At 34.1% G+C, this 21,042-nt stretch overlaps 1 protein-coding gene across 1 annotated transcript in view; it reads left to right on the top strand.

Annotated features, from left to right (window-relative positions):
* KIF18A (kinesin family member 18A) overlaps positions 1-18,642 on the top strand; it is a 30,595-nt gene extending 11,953 nt beyond the window's left edge. The window contains exons 10-17 of the mRNA XM_063397988.1: positions 1,223-1,385; positions 1,954-2,118; positions 2,552-2,673; positions 2,857-3,095; positions 12,554-13,019; positions 13,547-13,651; positions 16,228-16,337; positions 18,049-18,642. Coding sequence (XP_063254058.1) covers positions 1,223-1,385; positions 1,954-2,118; positions 2,552-2,673; positions 2,857-3,095; positions 12,554-13,019; positions 13,547-13,651; positions 16,228-16,337; positions 18,049-18,197 — 1,519 coding nt within the window. The 3' untranslated portion in view covers positions 18,198-18,642. The remainder of the gene's footprint in view (positions 1-1,222; positions 1,386-1,953; positions 2,119-2,551; positions 2,674-2,856; positions 3,096-12,553; positions 13,020-13,546; positions 13,652-16,227; positions 16,338-18,048) is intronic.
* The last annotated feature ends 2,400 nt before the right edge of the window (positions 18,643-21,042 follow it).

Below are 21,042 nucleotides of genomic sequence, written 5' to 3' on the forward strand. Positions count from 1 at the left end.
TCTTGTTCCTTAAAGAAATGATGTTTATAAATTCTGTGAGTGTTTTAGTACACATTTTTACCTAGACACAATAGCATCCTCTAGACATTCAGTGACAATCTCTTGTATTTCTAATTCTGTGGAGAAGTATTTTCCTAATTCTGTTTCTTTTTAAAAGGCGAGTAATAAACACTCCAAATAGAATAAAAGACTGTTATTCAAACTTTAGACTGTGAAATAGAATTGCTACTTCTGAAACACTGGCAAGAAGTCAGTTACATGACAAAAATGTCTCTTCAACTTGTTCTGGAGTTGAACCTGGGGTTTTTAATTTTATGGGCTTTTTTAATACTAAAAACTTGATAACCTCAAATGCTGCATGTCTTAAGAACACTTTCATGTTAAACTGTGCTTTTATTTTTTATGTAGATTTCTAACAACATAGGATGTAATGAAATACTTTGTATATGAGGTTGGTTATTATTGAGATATACAGTATCTTACAGCCATTCTATATTGAAGCATTTTCAGTATTCAGGAGTGAAATGAAAAAGTACCACCAGCGAAGGTTGTATTGCAGTATGACAATGCCTCCATGTCTTCTTATTCTTGTTATTCTTGACTTGTGTTGCAGACAAGGGATAACCAGATAACTGGTTACTCAATAACTCCTTGAGTGCCATCTACCACTAGTTGGTTTTCCCCCGTAGCCTAGTATGTGTTAAAACATGATGAATGTTCTGATTTTTGTCATCTATTAGTGATGAAAATTGTACAGCTGCTACGGGGAAAGTGAGCATTGGAAGACCTTTGTGCTTTTCCTTTTTTTTTTTGAGGATAGCTAGCAGGGTTTGAACACCTTGTGTGTCTATGGCAACAGTAGTCTGATCTGTTTAATAAATTGATTTAAGAAGTGGAGAACATAGGTATTTAATATCTTTTGGAGTCAGAGAAAAGTGTCTGAAGCTTTTTCACATAAGTCTTTTAAATCAGTGTTGTTGTCATAATTATGAGAAGATTTATTTTTAGTGACTCCTTCAAAACTTCACATCCCGTTTTCAGTTCAAATGCATAGAATTTTTACTGATGTCCTGACATTTTATTTAGTGCCTATCTATAATAGGCTTTACTCATTTCCTTTTAATTTCTTTATATTTATTTTATTAATTTGCAATTGAAAATTCCCCTGCCAAAGGAGATGGTAATGAAAAGTCTTCACTAATTAATTAACCTTTGGTTTCAGATACAAAGAAATACTTAAAAATGTTTTTGCAAACCGTGAGGAAATCAGAAAAGAATACCTCAAGGTGGAAAAAAAACTGAAAGAAAATACACTGAAGAAATATTACCAGAATCAGTGTCATGATCAAATTCAACTGATATGCTCTGAAGAAAGAGTAGAAAAGGTGAGTCTTCTGTAATGTAGTGCAGAGTGTCATCTCTTCATTTTGGTATAATTGTGTAAATTTTGCTTAAGTAATTAGGTAATGAATTAATGCATAAATATTTAATTAAACAGGGACACACAGATTATCACTCCTCTGTGACTGTTGATGTAGTGACCTAATTTTTGAGGTAAAAAGCAGAGTATAGTTGTCTTCTAAATGGAAAAGAGTACCCTTTGCCTTGTTAGGACACTACCTTGCTTATATCCAACTTGCCATTGCTGGTTTTGTGCCTTTTAGTTGTCTTATTTCAGAAACAGTACAAGCATCAGAAGAGTTTGATATTTGAAGGTAGAGGATTTTCCTTTTACTTAATGTTTTATCCTTTAGCAGGCTTTTTGTAGGACATACTGCATAGAGAAAATGGAAAAATTGCTTCTTATTCATTCTTGAGTTACTAGGAATTATTTGGTTATGTTATATAAATGCAATGAAAAAATCTTTATATATAAAGAGAATTTGGTGAGCATAATTGGAAAGTTTCCACCTTAAATGCTGATTATTTGAAGGTTTTTTTTTTTTTTTTTAGGCCACTTGCAAGCGGGATCTAAGGCTTTCAGCACTTAATAGCCACTATGTACGCATGCAGAAGAAAAAAGAAGAGCAGACCAATCTTTTTGAGGAAAATACCAAATGGCTGCATCGTGTTGAAAATGAAATGCGCCTTCTGGGTCAAGACGGATGTATTCCGAAAGTAAAATGCCTTTTGCTTTGTCGTGGTTGGGAATGGGAAGGAGAATTAGAAAAAGGGTAAAACCTCTGAGTTAAGAACAACTTAGTAATTTAAATAAAGTAAAATATATGGAGAGAGTATACAGAAAGAGGGAAACAAGTTTGGGCATGCATAGATAAGCATCCATGTGTGCCTGTTGGATTGTTAATGCTAATTGCAGCACACACACTTTTGGTCAAAGGAATCTACAAAGTTATATTTATGCATGTAAATAAAAAGTCAAACAATTCATACTTTTCTACTATAAAACTTGATTATAATAATGTATCTCCACTCTGTCTCTATTTTTCAATATAGGCTCATCTAATGCTATTTTTAGGTTAACTTTTAGTTTCTTCCTACCAGTTTGATGTACAGCTGTTTGATTTTCATTTTTATTCCTGATTTCCCAAAGGAACTTTGTCAAGATCTGCAGTATTGCCATTTAAACCTAGAAGTTCAGGCCCTTAAAGCTCAGATTGAACACATGTTGTCTCTGGTGTCCCTTCAAGATCACTATAATAAGCAAACAGAAAAGTAAGTATGGTTTCATGGCAGGTGGGATAAGACTATGTTCTGACACTTGTAACTTGCATACACCTAGTTAGAGAATTTAGTTTTAATTGAAACAGAATCAAGATTTTTCTCAAGGTTTTTGTTTTCTGGGTTTAAAATTGTATTTTCTTCAGCAAACTTGTCTTGTTTCTTGCTGTTTTACAGAGTACTAAATACTGCACTTCCAATTCTTCGCAAGCAATATCTGACTTTGAAAGAGGCTGGGTTGACAAATGACTTAAATGAGACTGAATATGCAGAGGTTGAGCAGCTGATTCAAAGACAAAAATCAGTAGCTTGGGCTGACCAGACTGAAGAAAAGAATCCAAATCAAAAGCATGAAGTAGAAATGTCAGCTATCTTTTCATTCCCACAGCTTGTGAGCAGACCAAACACCCCATGCCGTAAGTATATCATTAATTTTTTTCTCTGTTGGAAATACTTTTAAGTATCTCCTGTCACAGTCATATATCATCCATAAACACAGATGTGCACTTTTGAAAATACTGAAGGCAAAGGAAAAATTGAGTCTCAGACCCACTTTCTTTAAATTTTGCACCATTCTTAATTGGATATGGGAAAGAAATTTACTTTTTCAATGGGTAGACATACACTGCAACAGATGAATTCATCTTCTTCTTATGACATACCCCATGTATCAATGTTCATAGATCCTGTGAGTGCTATTAAAAATTGCATTTGAGTCTTTCATGTGACATTGATGAGAAAGGAATCAGTGTTAGATGGTTATAATTCTGTTAAAGTGACTTGAAATGTTAGGCAGGTATAATTTTGTGTAGTTTCTAATAATAGCCTTGAGGGAGATGAGATCTACTATTAGTTTACATGTTCACTTGGAATCGAATTACTGGAATATTTTAGAAGCTTGTTTCCAAGAATCAGAGGATTCACCATATCTACCATGGAACTGACTGTTTTTCTGTATCCTGATGGCCTCATTTTTCCCCCATAACTCTGTATAGCTTACTTTTCTTCTTTAGTTGTGAAATGAGTTGTGCTGGAGCATAGTCTGGGTGAAAAGGGATGAAGAATCCTCTTAGACTGTTCTGATGAATTGCATGCAAAATTTCATCATGACAATGCAACTGCTATGAGGCCCATGCTTGTGTTTTGTGCTGTGGATAGGGAGCACTCAACACCTTGAGGATTTCTCATTACTGCTAATCCATAATTGGCAGACATCCATAGGTAACACGGGAAAAGAGATAAATACTACTTTAAGTTCTTCAGCTTCTCAAAAGCTGCTAGTTCCAAAAAGAGCATTGGCCCCTGGTGAGCTGTGAAATTAGTTCCCTCCTTTTGATAGCTTTCCTCTTCTCTACCGCTTGAGAACTATTTTATCAAAACTGTGTGTTGCCCCTCTTCTCATGAAGAGTGTTGGCATATGTTTATGTTGCTGTTGATGATACCAAATAGTTGATACATAGTGTTTCAATGTGACGTTCAGATCCTGTTGGCAGTGGGTTGGAGTTCTTTTGGTTGGTTTTTTTTTTTTTTTTTTTTTTTTTTTGCTTGGTTTGGGGCTTTTTTCATGGATGGCATTGGTTTGATTTTAGTTTGGGTTGGTTTTTCTTTTTAGTGTGTGTTTGCTTTTATTTCTGCAGAGAGAAGGAAAAGTTAGCAGATTTTCATACTTACACTTCTTATTCTGCCCATGTTAGTCAGGGATTCATTCAGTAAGGTTGAAAGCTGGTATTTATTTTAAATCACAGGTATATGTTTTTAGGTACTTTTTTTCTTCTGTGTAGAGGTACTTTTTTTCTGACAGAATAGGTAGAGACACTAATCCAGAAGCTCCGTAATATCCTTTGTAACAAAATATTGATGGTAACAATTGTCTTGCCATATGTAGGTTATCATTGTGAATTTCAGTTTCTGATGCTAGGAAGCTTTGTTAGAGTTCTTGATTAATTTCTTTCTTTCCTACCTTTTTTGAAGTTTTGTGTTGTAAGAGGCCTGGTCAATTCTTAGTGAAATTAATACTAAAATTACTATTATTTAAATTCCACATGAGCTATGAAAACATGAACATTTCATTTTATTAAAATCATTAGACATTATTTAAGAGGTTTTCTTGAAAATCTTATTTCTAGGTTTTCAAATTATTCTCTTATCCTAAATGTTGTTGAACTTTATGTTCAAGTAAGCAAATGGGCACTGTTTTCAGTTTTCAGCTAAGACAGACTTTTTTCAGCTGTAAATGGTGTCTTTGCCTGAACATTACCACAAAAATCTGTTGTGATGTTTTTATTTGCATTTTGATCTTTGGAAGAGGAAATAGGATGCATTACTGTCACTTCTTTCCCCCTCATTAGATGCAGGATAAAACATGGAAGAAACAACTGTTCTCCAAATTTTGCAGCCGTTAGGGAAAGGTTACCTAAAATACTAATACAAATGGAGTGGTGGGGAGGAAAAAAGTAATCCACTTACTGGTGCTTGAATTCTTTTTCTGTTCAGCACACAAAAACAACTAAATAGGTCATCTTCAATTGTTTGTTTGATTTCATATTTAAAATAATTGGACTATTAAATGATATTGTGTTATGGAAATCCATTTTTCTTGTGCAGAATGTATGCAAATACTAATAAGAAAAAATCATAAATCAGAAAAAATACATTAGCATGGGAAAATATGAAGTAGTTCAAGGACAGCATCCCAACCAGAAATGGGAAGGATGTAGTAATTTCTTTTTACTTTAAAAATGAAATATATTACTCAAGAATCCAATTCTTGCTTCCTAAAGTTATCTCGGAAGTATGCTTGGTAAATGTTAGCTACAGCTGACCTAAGAACTTGGTGAAAAAAATTAAAAAGAGACTTTTAAACAAACTCCCTTGCACCTTTGATGCATTGATATTTTATGATCTATAATTTGTTCAAGGTATTGGGAAGGAAGTAGTGCTTTACTCCAAGGTGAAAAAAGCAAAAGAACCAAAAAACCACAGTGGTCATTATTTCTTATATAAAACCTCATATTTTACATTTAACATATTTGCATAGACTGCATCTTGTCATCAGGAAAGAGCAGTGTTTCAGTTTTTGTGATTTAGTTCTTACTTTTATTTTGATAAACTTTTTTTTTTAATATCCCATTTAATATTAATGTATGTTGCCTTGTTTTGGAAATTTCTTCTCTAAATAATTTAGGGGAGAAGGTAAAAAAGTCAACTGATGGCAATGCAATGATTTCTTTACATGTAAGTCTCTGGAGCATTTAGATTGAGGAAGAGTGTACTAGGTCTGCTAGTAACAAATCTCAGGTATTACTTTGAACCTATGTTAACACATTTGAAAGACAATTTTTGAGGTAAAATCCCTCTGCAAAGATGAGATACCACTCATGTTTAAAACTCAAAGCGTTATGAGAAAAACATTAATTTCTCTTCTGTGTGGGCTTACAAAATTAATAATTGTATCTCTTTTGTTGAACTCAGAAGTATCTAGGGATGTGTGCAGTATCCATCCCTTATCCATATTTGGGAGTTTCAGTCATTAATTTACTACAGATTTCTCTTTAGTTGCTATATATTTAAATCAGTAGTCATGCAGAAAACCATCTGTATTTAAAGACAGTGCTGAGTTCTGTGTGTTGCAGAACATGAGGCAGTAATCATTGCAGAAACTTTTTTAATGACACAAACTTTTGCCTACTGTTCTTTGAGAGAACCATGACAATGTTCAAATGCAAATTAATTGTTATTGGGTGTTTTCACATAAAAATTGAAGTATTTTAAGTCACCTAAATAACTTTTCTGATTACAAGCACTGTCTCCAAAAGCTCAAAGCAGCTACATAACTTCTGCAGAATGGGTAAAACTGTGAAAGTGGGACCTTAACATCTTGTGTGTTTCTTTGGAATTAACTACAATTGATAACTGCTCCTGAAGAAGAAAGTCAAACTAGTAATTGGTGTGGAAAAAGAATCTAAACAATGTCAGGAGAAGGATAGCAAAGGTGAAAGAGTAGCAGGATTTATTCTGGGTTTTGTTAAAAGTCTTCTACAGAAATAAGTTCTTGGAATATTATTCTAAATGTTCTTATTTATTATATGAACAGATTTTGATACTATCTCATTATAAGCTCTTTCTTCCTATTAGGAGTTTCAAAACAGTGAAGAATTTCAGCTGATAAGCAGTAATGCATAAGCCTTTATTTCTAATGAAGATTTCTTCCTAGGAAAGTGTCTCCTATATATTAAATAGTATAAAGTCATAGTATGAGAGGAACAGATAAAGATGTTTTCTGGCCATTCATTCAGTGTCTGTTTCTATGGTCAAATTATCAGCATAGTCAATTCTTATGAATCAGCTCTTGATTTCTAGTGGAAGCTAATTAAATTTCATCTGCTTTGCCAAAGCACACATAGCACTTCACTGCAGGAGTTGACTTCCTTCTATCTTGTTTTTCCTTTAGCCTTTGAAATCTTTAAACCCCTTTTATAAAATTCTCACCTTAATTATAAATTAAATTTGTTGCTTTTTACAGAAAATGCTGGCTTTCCAATATCTTCTCCTTTTTTCTGACACACACATTAAAAATTTCAATTAAGCTTGTGTATGCTTAATGTAACCATAAATGTGCAATGTCATGAACAATTGAATTGTTTGTCTCAAAGCACAAGCTGTGGAAACAAGTTCATTTCAGAATATATTTGGGCACCCATTCTTAAGTGTTCATTAATGCAGAGCCATACAGCATTCAGAATTCAGACTGATGGGTGGAGAGCTCTGACTGGTACTTGCAAGTATTTCTTTGAATGGGGAAGTTCTTGGCACTGTTTCAAGCATCCCATTTCCAGAAGCTTTACTGTATGTTACCACTGAGAGAATGGAGTTGATTTATAGGAAAAAAAAAAAAAAGGCATCCTTTGCCTGTTGTCACAAACATTCTGGTCTGAAAATCAGATTTTTATTTTGTATGGCAGGAAACATTAGGGTATAGTTGTACATAGTAAAAAATGGATTAAAGGTAGGAAAAGCTTATTTCATGATGAGGGAAAGATTTGTCTTATTAAGCTGCTCTTTCATACTGCCTTATGCGACTTCTCAGTATTTGTTCTCATGCCATGTAAAACAGTATACCTGATCAGTGGGACTTGCAAGAATGCAGCCTGGATTTGAGCCTTTTTCAGTTCACAGCTGTTGTTTGTGAACCTCTTGTGATCACCCCTTGCCATCACAATGATGATACCTTTGGGTCACAGGAATATTAAATAATTGAAATGCATTGACTAGACTTCGTTTGCAATTTGGAATTCCATGAGTCAGTTGTTAAAAGAATGGAAATGTATGATTAGAATTGTAATTTGATCAATCAGTGGTAGCCCAGAAATGTTTATTGAAATGAATACATTAATACTTAATTTCACTTTAGCAGAACAACCTGGTAGACTCAATTTAGCACAGGTTCCAGAAATAATCCCCTTATGCATGTATTAGCATGAGTTCCAGAAGAAGACAAGTCTTGGCCATTATTTTGTCCCTGATGTCAATTAGAACTAACTCAATTCATCAGAGCTGTTTTGCCATGAGCTCTGCTCACTTTTCCTGTGACTCATGTTTCATACATAGTGCATTCTTCTTGTATTAATGCACAGGGCTGTAAATATCTGATACTGCTATGTTTCTGGTCAGGTAAATCAGTCTTTCTGAGTAGTTTTAGGGACAAATGATATTAAGACCAAAAACACCTTATATCACTGGAGGGGAGTGGTTGGTCAGTGGATGATGGCTTTTATATTTAATTTCTGAGTGAATCTCATATAGTATCTTAAAGAGTTTTTACAGTTATCTTTTATAAATATCAGCCTGAAATTAAGGATCCGTAAATATGTAATCTCTTCCCTAAAATATATTTTAAAGACATGCATTGCAGCTGAAAGTACTAGATAAGGAAATAAAGCTTCCAAAATTTTTTTTTAAGGTACTTCATCAAGTTAACTGCAGCTTTTCTGTAAAGTATATAAGTGATTCATTTTTGTATATTAAGTAAAAATTATTACTGAATTATGATGACAATATTGAAGATTGAAGATACAAAAATATTGAAGCAGTTATAAAACATGAAGCAAATTTATATATGACTATATGCATAATTTCCCTGCCTTATTATGGAACATGTTTGCTAATTTTTTTTATGATTGTTTATCTTGCAGTAGGAAAATAATGACCATACTTAATGATTACCATTATACATCGATTCAAGAACTACTTGGATTTGTTCTTTAAGGAAATATAAATAGGTCTAATTGGTTCTCTACTGTATCATCTTCAGTACCATATATTTTGAAATTTATGGAAGTAGGAGAGTTTCTGTAGCAATTTCTGTTGTCTGAGTCCCTTTTACATAAACTTCTCAATAGTAGCTATTAAAAGCACTTGCAAAAAAGTTAGCAACTAGCTTCAGTATCTTGCTTCCTTAATAAGATGGAAATAGAAACACACAATTCTTTATTCTGTGGGTCCAAATGTTTTTCTTGTTGTATTTTTATTTACATGAGATCATAACTGTTTGGAGCTATATAGAGTAGAACAACAGGCTAAAGTGGAATTAGGATTTTGGAGCTGGTTTTGTTGCATCATATTTGGTTTATGTTATTTAGTGAAGCCAAGTTAAATACAATATTGTTGATAATGTTTGTTTACCTGTTTACTGTGTTAGGAGCAACGTCATATTTTCACAAAAAGCTATGGGAAGGGACACGTCTTTAGTATTTTACATATTTCCAACACTTTAATGAAAAAAAAGCATGTGTTTTAACTTAGCTTTACAATGAGTTTTATTCCAGAAATAAATAGATTTCTAAAATAGGTTTTTGTTTTTACTAACAGCTTGTATTTGCCTTATATTGAATTCCTGCAACTATCATTATTAGTTTACTTGTATTACAGTACAAAGTGCTCTCCATTATAATGGAATTCATCAAATTATTTATGTTGGCAGTACTTTTGTGTTCTTTACGTATTTAGTTAATGATTTAAATGGTAGTATTTACAGTTAACTTTAAAATGCTTCCAATATTTAGGCCTGTAGAAGCTTCTAAAGCTTGGCAGTCCCACCAAAATATTTCTCCATCAGACTTCCTTCTAGTAACTTTAGTACATTAGCAAAACCTCAGTGTCTTACAGTAAGCAAACTTTCTGAAACTGAAAACTCTCCATCCTAATGTAACAATGGACTAATAGAATTCTAGCTGTTATTTTTCCTGAAACAGACGTCCAGATGCATATAAGTAGGAGTAAAAAAAAAAAATTTAAATGAGTCCTGGGGCATTTAATGGATAGTTATTTCAGACACTAGATTATATAAACCTTATTCTTATATTTAAGAATATAAGATATTAAAAGTCTTTTTAAAGAAGGTTTGGATTCAATTTTTGGTTGTGACGACTAGAATTTTTTTAAAGATTTGTCTATTACACTTAGATATATATTGTACTTATTAAAACAAAATCAAAGAGCAAGTACATAATGAAGCATAGCATTGTTGATAGCATCAGAGAGTAGATGTTTTAAATTGTTCATAAATAACTTTCTTGTTGGTTACTAAATCCAACCAAGTCTTGGAGAAATATATGTCTTTATCACAATGGGCCTATTTAATTTTGGGTGAAGGTAAAGATTATTTGGGGAACACTCAGGCCATTTTACTACTATTTCCATTCCACTACTCATGGGGAATATTCTGAATTAGCTTAGTGTTTAGATTACAATCAAGGCACTGCATCTCAGCAACCTGCTGCATTTCACCTGGTGAAAGCTGGCTGTGGATAAGATGTGGTATAAGATGATATATTTTGCATTTTAACAGAGAAAAGGTCCTTTACATACATAAAGTGAGCTGTACATAGGTGCACATGTAGAAAAATTCACAATTCAGTTATTTCATGTCAGGTAGTTCTCTCAGGCTCAGGTTTTTCATGTGTTTCTTCATAGCTGGAAGCAATGTAATACAATTGTAATCGTTGATGTAGTTGTCCACACTGCTTTTCCCATAAGCAGTTTAAACATTGTTGATTGTTACACTGAGCCCCTTAGTGAGGAATAAATGTTTGCTTTGTTTTTTCAATGGTTTTGCTATTGAATTAAGTTGTGGCAACATAGAATAGACTTGTGGCCTGTGTAACCTTCTAATTTACTTGCTAGTTGTACATACTTTGATACTACCTGTTCTCTCCTCCTGGAATGAGACCTCCTAGGTCTCACTGTGATCTTTAAATCCTCGGCTTGTCCCTTACAGCTCTATTTTGTGTCTTCTAGTTGGGCATCATCATAGGTATCCAATCATATGGCAGGTCGAGTACCAAAGTGTGTAGGCAAAAAGAGTGCTGAGATGATCCCTCATTGGCTTTTCTTCAGTGAGGATATTCTTGGACCTTTTCCCCAAGATATCTGATTTCTAAGGGTACTTAGGGAGTTGGCTTTTTTAAAGCATCTTTGCAAATTGGGTTGCAACTGGACAAGGTCAAAATTAAATGGGGCCTGAGAAATGGTAAGCGGAGAAAAAGCTACAACTATTTAAGCCTTGCTTTCTGTAAAAAATCAAGCTTGTGGAGGTGAAATAATACAGTATATACATGTTTCTAATCAGTCTTTGTCCTGTTCAAATAATTTTTTTGGAACAGTTAAAATGCCGTAAGTGTTAACACATGAGAGAGAACTATAGAAGCATTCAGACTGAGGAGTTCAAAATAGTTTTCTTAGTCTGAGGCAAAAATAAAGTGAAATTTAGAAGAAATAAATATTTATCAAAACTGTTCTAGGAATACCTAGCTAATTCCTGACTTGCATCAATTTAAGAAGCAGTTTAGTTGCTCATAGGCATGAAGCAGGTAATGCAAAAAGGAGAAGTATGAATCTGTTGCTGTCAGCTGAGGGGGATCCAATCCATAGGCATTTTAAGGATACTAGGCTTCATTTCTTAAATTTATACTAGAAGTTAAATATAGAAGCACTTGGGGTTTTGACAGCACTCTCCTGCTCTTGATTCGTTTAAAAAAGAAATTCCGTAGTTTTTTATTAACTGTGTAAGTCACCATTTGAACAGTGAGCTGTATCTCAAAGTGATCCTCCTTCACTGAAAACTTGAGTAAAAGAAAGGCCTTTTCTGTCTTACTTTGAAGACTGCCTTTATTACTTGCTTGGAAATAAAAGCATTATGACACTTCAAGAAAAATAGTTTAAATTGGGACGACTGAGAATGGCCAATTACACTGTATTGCTTGCTTTATTTTTGAGGTTGGGGGAAGTTGTTAGTCAAGAGTTGTTTGCTTCCCACAGTTGATATAGTAGAGTGACAGAATCCTACTAATTTCTTTGTTTGCCATGTTGTAAAACCCTGCTTTCTCATTTGCAGTGTCAGAGAACTTGGTCCTTCTAAATGGTTCTGTCATTCCTTTTTCAACAGTCTCTCATTATTCTGCATGGTACTTGCTGGGGAAAAAATTACTGTGATCAAGAGTCAGCTCTAGATTACTGTGATTGTACCACCTTAAAATATGAGTTTTGTCGTGGTAGTGCAATAATTTTCAATACTCTTACTCTTCCATTCCCTCTTGTTATGTGTCAAATCTTAGTTACGATTATTTCTATAACCTCTGGGATTAACTATGCCAACCAATGCATGTTTATAATGCTTTGAGTGTCACAGCAAGTACCATCTTAGACAATGCTGCAATAGAAATAATTTCAGTTATATGATGAAGTTGATATGTAAATGAAATAAATAATATTTGTAATTATTTCTGCTAACGTCTCAGTAGGAAAGAGGAGGGAAAAAGCAAGATTTAAGTAGTATATGCAGATGGATGTGCTAACCCTCATTACTTACGTTTCACAGGCACTTCTTTTGGTATGCCATCACAAGAAATGAATAAAAATACACAACAATTAGAACATACAGAACCACCACAGAAAAGAACTAGAAGGAAGCTAATGGACTCTCCAGTGCTAGCCTCCAACCAATGCAGCTTGCAGCACCTGGAGGATTCTCTTGCCAAGGAAGTCTACCCCATAGTCTATACGCCGGACTCGTGCAGAAAGCCAGTACAAAGCTTCTGTGCTCAGGCTGCAGTCAAGAAGGCTTTGCACCTTGCAGGCCTGGGGGAAGTCAGTGCAGGCAGTACAGATATGCCAATCAGAAAGGCCAGTATTATGGACACTACTTGTGATGTAATCCCAGAGTGCAATGAAGCTGTCATGAACTCAACAATAATTCTCTATGAAGGTACAGATGAAACAACTGAAACGTCTACTTACTCATCTGTGAAGGAGTCACAACCATGCAGCAATAGTATCGTGCAAAGGTATTTTCCTTTTATATGGGCAAGAAATATTACCAAATAATTTAATCCAGTCTCTCTTTACAGCTGGGTTTTTCCATTTATATCTGTTTTATAAGTAAACTCAACATTTTGAAAATCAAACCCTCAATTTTGATCAACATCAAATTCAATTCTGCCATTATTTGAAAATATTAGTATGTTAGTGACAACAAATTAAGTTGAAAGCTTATCCTGTTTTATAAAATATGTACCAAAAAGAAAATACAGCATTTTTTAAATTTATTGGGACTTGTGACTCAGGCAAGTTACTTTCTCTAAGCCTTAAGTTTTCTGTCTGTAAAATGGATATTTAACTTCTCCACATTGTGAAATGCAATGCTTAAAACTGCTGTGCATGTCTGAAGTCTGCAAAGCTACCTCAAATAACATTAATAAAATTAATTTCCAGTTTTGGTTTTCAACTTACCATATATTTGTTTACAGTTAAGAACATTTACTTGACTTTTACCAAGATCATGTTTTACAGAAATGTAATTCTTTTATTTCAGACTTGATCTTTCTTCCTTAATAAACAAAACTTCAGCACCAGTATTTGAGAAGCCCTCGTATATGGCAATGACTTCAGCTGCTCAAAGAAAAAGAAAGATATTAAGGTAAGCTTAAACTAACCCTTCTATACAAAATCAATTTTCATTCTTTACATTCTTAATTCAATTTCATTATTCTATCTGGAATCGGAAAACATCTTTTAGAAGTCATTTAGACCTGCATATGACATGTTCTGATTCAAATATGTTTGAATTCAGTTGATTTTTTTGTTGTTGTTTTTCCAGGTAACTTCAGTAGATTTTTTTTTCTTTAGTCTTGGTTTAAGAACTTCTGTTTTAATAATTACAAACTAATACCATGTCTTGTGTAGCTGCCGTCTACTCAGTATAGAAAGAGGGCACATAATTTTGAAAAGGGAAATTTCGTCATCAATTAAAAATCTAAGTTTTTGAAAACGCTCTGCCTTTGCTGGAGTGTATTAGAAACTATCAAAATAGAAAGATAGAAAGCAGGGAAAAAATATATGTGACAATACTTACATGATCAATTTTGATTTTCTGATAATTCATTTTCAGTCTCATATATTGTGACTTAATTTTTACGATCTGCTCTAGAAAGAACTTTTGTATTATCGCTTCTGGTTTATGACCCTAAAAGAGCCTTGTTAGTAGAAGCACCAGAAAAGCTGAAACTGAATAGACAACAATTTGAATTTTAATTTTTTTTGTGTGTGTATTTCTTTGGTTGGTTGGTTTGGGGTTTTTTTTAATGTATTTAAAGCCTGATTAGCTATGAAACAGATTTTTTTTATTATTTTCAAAAGCAAAAATTGATACAACCTTTTTTAAAATCATGTTACAATTCACCTGTTGCTAGACAGTGAGTGGAGTACCATCACACAGGTCTTACGAAAAATATCTCAAGACTGTTGGTACAAGTCTATAGATAGATCACAGGACACGAAAGAAACTTAAGTGCTTTTTTGTTTATTAGCATCTTTGAAATAAAGAGTTGTCCTAGAAGATCAGATTCATCTAGTCTGGTTTAATTTTTCTGTTCTGATTATTATCAATTACCATTCTAAAGCTATTCTTGCTAGCACGAGGAATAAACTCTCACTAGGATAAGAAAAGAGGCACTGCTCACATTTTCAAATAGCTAATTATGAATTTAGCAAAATAAATCACCTGTTCTCTGAAACCAAGCTAGGTTTTTTCTACATTCTCTGTAGGGAGAGCTATGGGAACTTTTGGAGCCTGATTTATCTAGTCTTAAGGTAAAAGTTCTCTGACAGGCTTTTGAAGTACTTTTTTTGTAATAATTTTAAAACATATATGTATATACACTTATTTCTTCCCAAAAGACTAGCTCCTTCTCCTTACCTTTTTTCTTTTGTATCTCAAACATATTTCCCAGTACACTACAAAAAAATCCCACAACTTCTTTTCCTTTTATAGAGATCATTCTGTCCCAGGAACTTGTCTGTAAATGAAATTATTTATGGTTTTGTCTAGCAGTTGGTGATGAAGAGAAGGAATGAAAACACATTTGGGAAGGAGAAAAAGAATATGCTTACTTTTCAGAGTGCCTTTGTTCCATTCTCTTCTTTGCTTTTTCCCTCTTCTCTCCCATGCTTTCCCTGATTAAAGTGGCTCACTCCAGTCATTCATCTCCTACTAATGTTAGAGTAAAAAAAATAAATATCAGTCGTATTGTCCACATTAGAAGTATAGTTTGAAACAGTTGTATTTTTGAGGATGAGGAATTAGAGGCAAGTCAGTCATAAGAGAGACTATTTTACCAAATAATGTTACATTCTTATTGGCATAAGTTCTCTTGCAAGAAGCATGCATGAGTAGATTTTTTAGGACTGGCACAAGGAAAGTCTTAGTCTTTGCTGCTTGCTATATATTTTCATTTAGGCAGAAAATTATTATTAAAAAAATGTGAGTTAGGGGACTATAAAGTGGAAAAAATACAATATTTATTACAGGAATAAGACAAGCATAGGATCTTGGGACATAAATGCAATTAGCTTGTTTATGAGGCTGTCTTGCAGAGTGGAACTGAGGAGGTTTGTGAGGCAATTGCAAAAGGGTGAGATCAGATAGGTTCATAATTTTCACTGTAGACTTTAAGTCCATCACATAAAGTACTATGGATAAAATATAGAGGTTTTGTTTTAATGAATTTGAAGCTGTAACAGTTTTCTTGCAGCTTAGTTAAAAAGTATTGTCTGCTATGAAGCCACCCCCTCCAAGTGTGTTTCAGGCTGTAGAAAACTTATTGTAGCAATAAAAAAATGTGATTTGTTCAATAAACACAGCTTGGTCATTTCAAGGCTTTGACCTTGAGAATATTTCTTAGTATGATTTGTATGTGATGACTGTCAAACTGGCTTCTGTGGTTTCAAAAAACCTGTGACGTATTGTCTTGCCTTTTAATACAAGTATCAACACTAGTTCTTATTTTCACAGTTGAAGCATTCTTGTAAATTTTTAAAAAGGAAAAAGGGGAATAGTATCCATAGATATGCATAATAAATTTGTTTATTCTTTGCATTCTGTTCATGATTCTATGAACACTGGATAATATTTAAAATATCTCTACATTGCAAGGCATAAACTACTGTTAGCAGTGGTTGTACTGAAAGCAAACTCCTTTCTGGCAACTTTTCCAGCTCGACATCAAACACCATGTTGGGCAACCTGCAAGACACAGTTTGTGCCAAGCGCGTTCGACAGGACGTCTTGTTAAGCCACGCAGCCTTGCGAGTACCCCAGGTGGCTGGTGAGTGTCAGAGCGTGGGTGGGTGACCCTGCCTTGGTGGCAGGGATTGTACAGCAAGTGCAAAACTAAGATTGCTTCTCAATTTGTTTTGTCAATTTAATAGCATGTATTGCTGTGATAGTGTACTAAGCCATTGGTTTGAATAGTATATCCCTTTTAAAAAAAAAAATCAGCATGTCAGTTATGTAGGTAGTATCTAATCAGAATTCAATTCAATATTATTACAAGATTCTTGGGAAAACCTTTTCCCCAAGAGCCAAGGTTTTCCACCTAAAAGAGTTTATGTACTTGTTGAGAAATTTGGTGCACTTCATTACCAATTTTGTCTTTGCCCAAGTGTGGTTTATCAAGAAATAAAATTCTCTAATAATTTCCATACCCATTTTTAATTCTTTGCTTTATTTTACAAGATCATGCTGATTTGTTTTAATAGATAACAGTTTTTTTCAAATATTTATTGGTCCTAAAATTTGGGGCTATTTTGGGCAAAAACAATAACTGAGGAAAAATTATTTTTCTTCTAACATACTGCTGATAATAATATTAGCAAGTTCTATTGTGTGAAAGTTTGCCTCAATTTTATGGCTTCTCCCTGAGGTGCATAAGACTTTTCTGTAATAAAATCAGTTACAAATGATTTTTTTTTCAGCCAATGTTTACAAATGACTTCACAATTTTATAAAAACCTCTGCCTTTTCTAGTGCATGGCACTTGCAGCAGATTTTAATATGCTAAATCTGTACATTTTTCCTTCAACTCTACCCAATTGCCTCCTTTTCCTCTCTATCTTAAAAGATACACTTAACGATCTTCTTGGGCTATTTAGATGAGATCCAATATTAGTTTTAAAGTTTTAGTCTGCTTTTCTTATGAGATAGAAAAGCAATGTGAAAAAACTTTTCATTGTGTAGCTTTTCCAGTATTATGGGCCATACACCAGTTTTACGGCATGTACGTGTTTGTAAGTAAAAATTGCTGTGAGGGAACAAGTACATATGAAAATGTCTTATTCTGTATTCATGAGAAATGTTAAGGTTGGATTACAAGAAGCTTTCTGGAAACTAAATATCTGAGTCTAAACTCTGTCCAACCAAGTAACTTATTTGGCAAATTGCATACACGGTTATATCAGTATCAGAGTCTGCTACAACAGCCAACAGCCCGGGTTTTGAAGTTACCACTATTCAGTCACTACTCTGGAATTAAGAAACTATGTAATGCAGAAGCATGTTTTGAAATGAGAATAGATGTTTGATTCTTCAATGTTTAACTGAATATGAAATGGACTTTATTTTCAAGAGTGTGCATTACAAGAGCAGAATAGACCTTAACCAAATACCTAAGAGGAAGAATTGTTTTCAGATTAAAAAAACAAAACTTTCTGTAATAACATAGTGTTCATTTTTCAATGCTATTCTATAATAAGAAGGATTGAAAACATTTTTACATATTTCTACATCTTTTTATAGACCATTGTGCCTTTTTAATAGTATCTCATGTCAGTTGAGGGTCTAATCATGGGACTTTCTAGACGATTAAAACACTGGATTACTTTGCTAAGAGTGATTACATTTTTGCATACTAAAATTAGGCTTTCAGTAAAGGAAAGAACTGTGTAAAAATTCTTAGACATATTCTGAAAAGGAGGCTAAATTCTGCTTTATTTGAATGAATGTCTCCCTCTTTCTAATAACGTTTCCTTCTTCACTAGGAATTAAAATGAAGAGCAGGAAGCAAGAACAGAATATGTCAAGAAACTTCGTTAGAAGCCTTTCTCAAGGAAATATCCCAGTGGATGTTAAATCAAGGACAACAAAAAGTCTTTTACTTCGTGTTTCCAAGAAAAAAAATAGGATTTAGTTCTAAGTTCATCCATATTTCAAGCAGGATTGATGGATAGCAAATGAGAATAGGGTGAATTGTGATTTCCTCTTGTAAATAGTTTTGAGAGTTTTGTGATGGAAATCCTAGAAAAATTTTGGCCCCCTATATTACTTTCACTGGAGTAGCTTTCTTGTGTTAAAACAGTTTTTCATTTGGAAGCAAGTTCAGCAGATGCTAATATTAGAACATTTTCATGCTTAGCATTACGATGCCTTAGATGTTCTTAGGTTGTTAGCATCTGTTGATGACATAGGGAGGTTCAAGAGACAGAAAAATATTTCTAAAAGGGTGATTTAGGTGTTTTTTTTCTGTCTTGCTGGTTTTTAGTCTGTTACTTGGTTGTAAATGTTCCTGGTCTGTTTTTATCAATTTAATTCAGCTGTAAATATGGTTTTTGCTAATTACTTCAAATAAATTTTAATATTATTAAGAGCAATATGTGAAATGTATTTCTAGCAAAAATGCTTTCTTCTCTTACGAAAAATGTGTAAATCAATTTTGACAAATATTGTTATAAGCACATTTTGTTTATAATGGCTTCTAGCAAATTATCAATATTCAGAGACAGAGCAATTTATGTGTCGTGGTACTGTAACCTTGACAGCCTGCCCAGCCTCCAGAATGTCCTTCTAGTGTGTTTGGCCTGTGCAAATGCAGGCGTGTGAATTTCTCCAGTCTGGTGAGAGCTGGAGGAAGAAGTCCGGGAAGTAGTTTGAGTTGTGTCAGACAACTGTCTGAAGCAAGGATCTCCCAACCTGATCAGTTCAGTAACGTGAAGTATGCTGCAGAATTTATTCTTGGCACATTGAAGGAGCTTTTTTCAGAAGCCTCTGAAGAAGAAAATGAGAGCTGCCTGCAAATGCTTTCAGGACCACTGGTGGAAGAAGCAGACAATGTTGCAGAAGTGGTCTTCATTGGGGAAGTTCAAAGAGGAAGAAATAATTTCTTAAGAAATAGGCATTACTAGTTAAATTTACTAGGATGACAGAAATTGAATACTCCTGGTTGAATTCTACTAGGACTATGGGTGATATATTTGTGGTAAGCCTGTGATCTTGTAGTGTAATGAGAACTGAGAAATTTTGGCCATGGAAACGGCTTGTGTGAAGCCTAAAAAGTAGAATTTGGGACATGTCCACATAGCAAGGTGATGTAATTTCAGTAGGATGAAGAGGGAGGGTCATGATGAACAGCATTATTTCCATACCATGATGAACAAGATTTTGGAATTAATTTTAATTTATGATTTTGGCACCTGATACAGCTAAAATTATGGAGACCATTGTTGATTATGGACTTTTTTTCATATTCTCAGTGTTTAATGTAAAATGTAGAGGGAGCTACTCTTGTTGATATCGTGTACAAGAGGCATGTTGGGTTTTGGTTATAAATATAGTTTAACTTTGCTCTTGTGGCATGTAAGACTTGCACGTAGATGTCCATAGCAATCTTGAAAAGTTTTTAGACAAGTTTGTTGCATGCACCATTTTGATAGTCAGTCAAAACATAACACTGATAAACCTCATGTTTTCTTAATGTCACTTGCATACCCTTGAGTGGAATTGGTTCAATTGCAACACTTGCAGGGACTAAAAAAAATTGAGAAAATTAAAAACTGACACGAGAAATTATTCAATCAGAAGTTGATTATAGATTTGTTAGCTAGGTATGTATCTACCATTTATAACCAGTATAAATTAAGTGTTTCCAGAGATACAGCAGATTGACACAGGATTTTGGTATTTCAGATTGCTATTGAGTAATACTCTGCACTATTAATTGTACGTACATTTGTTTTCTTGCATACTGTGAACACATCTAGACTTCATAAGCAGTCCTTAATAATAATAAGTCCTTTGTAACACATTCCACACATATTGCTGGCACAAAACCTTTCATAACTTTTCATTGCTTAATAAGCTTTTTTGTCAGATTGCCAGTTAGGTAGAAAGCAAAGTGTATTTGGGAAGCAGTGGAGGTATGATACAGCCTATTTCATTTACTTGCCAATCTACTTTGTTACCTGCTGGGTTGTCTCTACAAACTAATTTAAGTAATAGCATTTATCTGAAGTAATACAATATGTTGATTTCACTATTGTATCATGCAGAATTAAATAGTGTTGCAAGTGTGAAAAGGACGTTAAAGATCTTGTCCCACTGGGAAATTCTTACAAAAACACAAAGGCTGCAGGCTATGGTTTGTACTGTTACTCACTTACTTATTGTAACAACATTCAATCAACATAAAATGCTTTTCAGAGTATTAACTTGGACCATTCAGCTTAGCAAACTTTAAACCTATTTGATGTTTAGTGACCCAAGTAATTCCAAGAAGAGGGAATTAGAAGAAGAAGAAAGATAGAAAGACACACCTATAACTACCCATTTCTGGATTCCAGCAGTGTTCTGATAGAAACTCCATGATGAAGGTAGGGTCAAGATGAAACTTCACCTCATATTTGGCCTTAAATACCCGTGTGCCTTTCCTTTGGGTGGGGCTTCTGGTCATTTAGGCACTCAGGAGCTGGGTTAGGGCAGAGTGGAGCGTTGCCTCCAGTGTGCCTGTGCTTGGCTGGGATAGAGGCTGCAGAGCTGGGGGCTGTGGAGCAGTTCACTGCCTCACCATGGCAAGGCCTGACCTGCGCCCTACCTATCCACATGCATCCCAAAATGTCTCAAGGCATCAATCTTTCCTGTGTCTGACGACAGGTTCTTTGAAATGGTGTGATTCCTGAGGCTTAAGGTTGCACTGTGCAGAGCCAGGAGCTGGAATTTGCTAATCCCTGTGGGTTGCTTCCAGCTCAGAATATTCTGTGATT

Source organism: Prinia subflava, chromosome 5 (assembly GCF_021018805.1).
Source record: "Prinia subflava isolate CZ2003 ecotype Zambia chromosome 5, Cam_Psub_1.2, whole genome shotgun sequence".
NCBI lineage: Eukaryota > Metazoa > Chordata > Aves > Passeriformes > Cisticolidae > Prinia > Prinia subflava.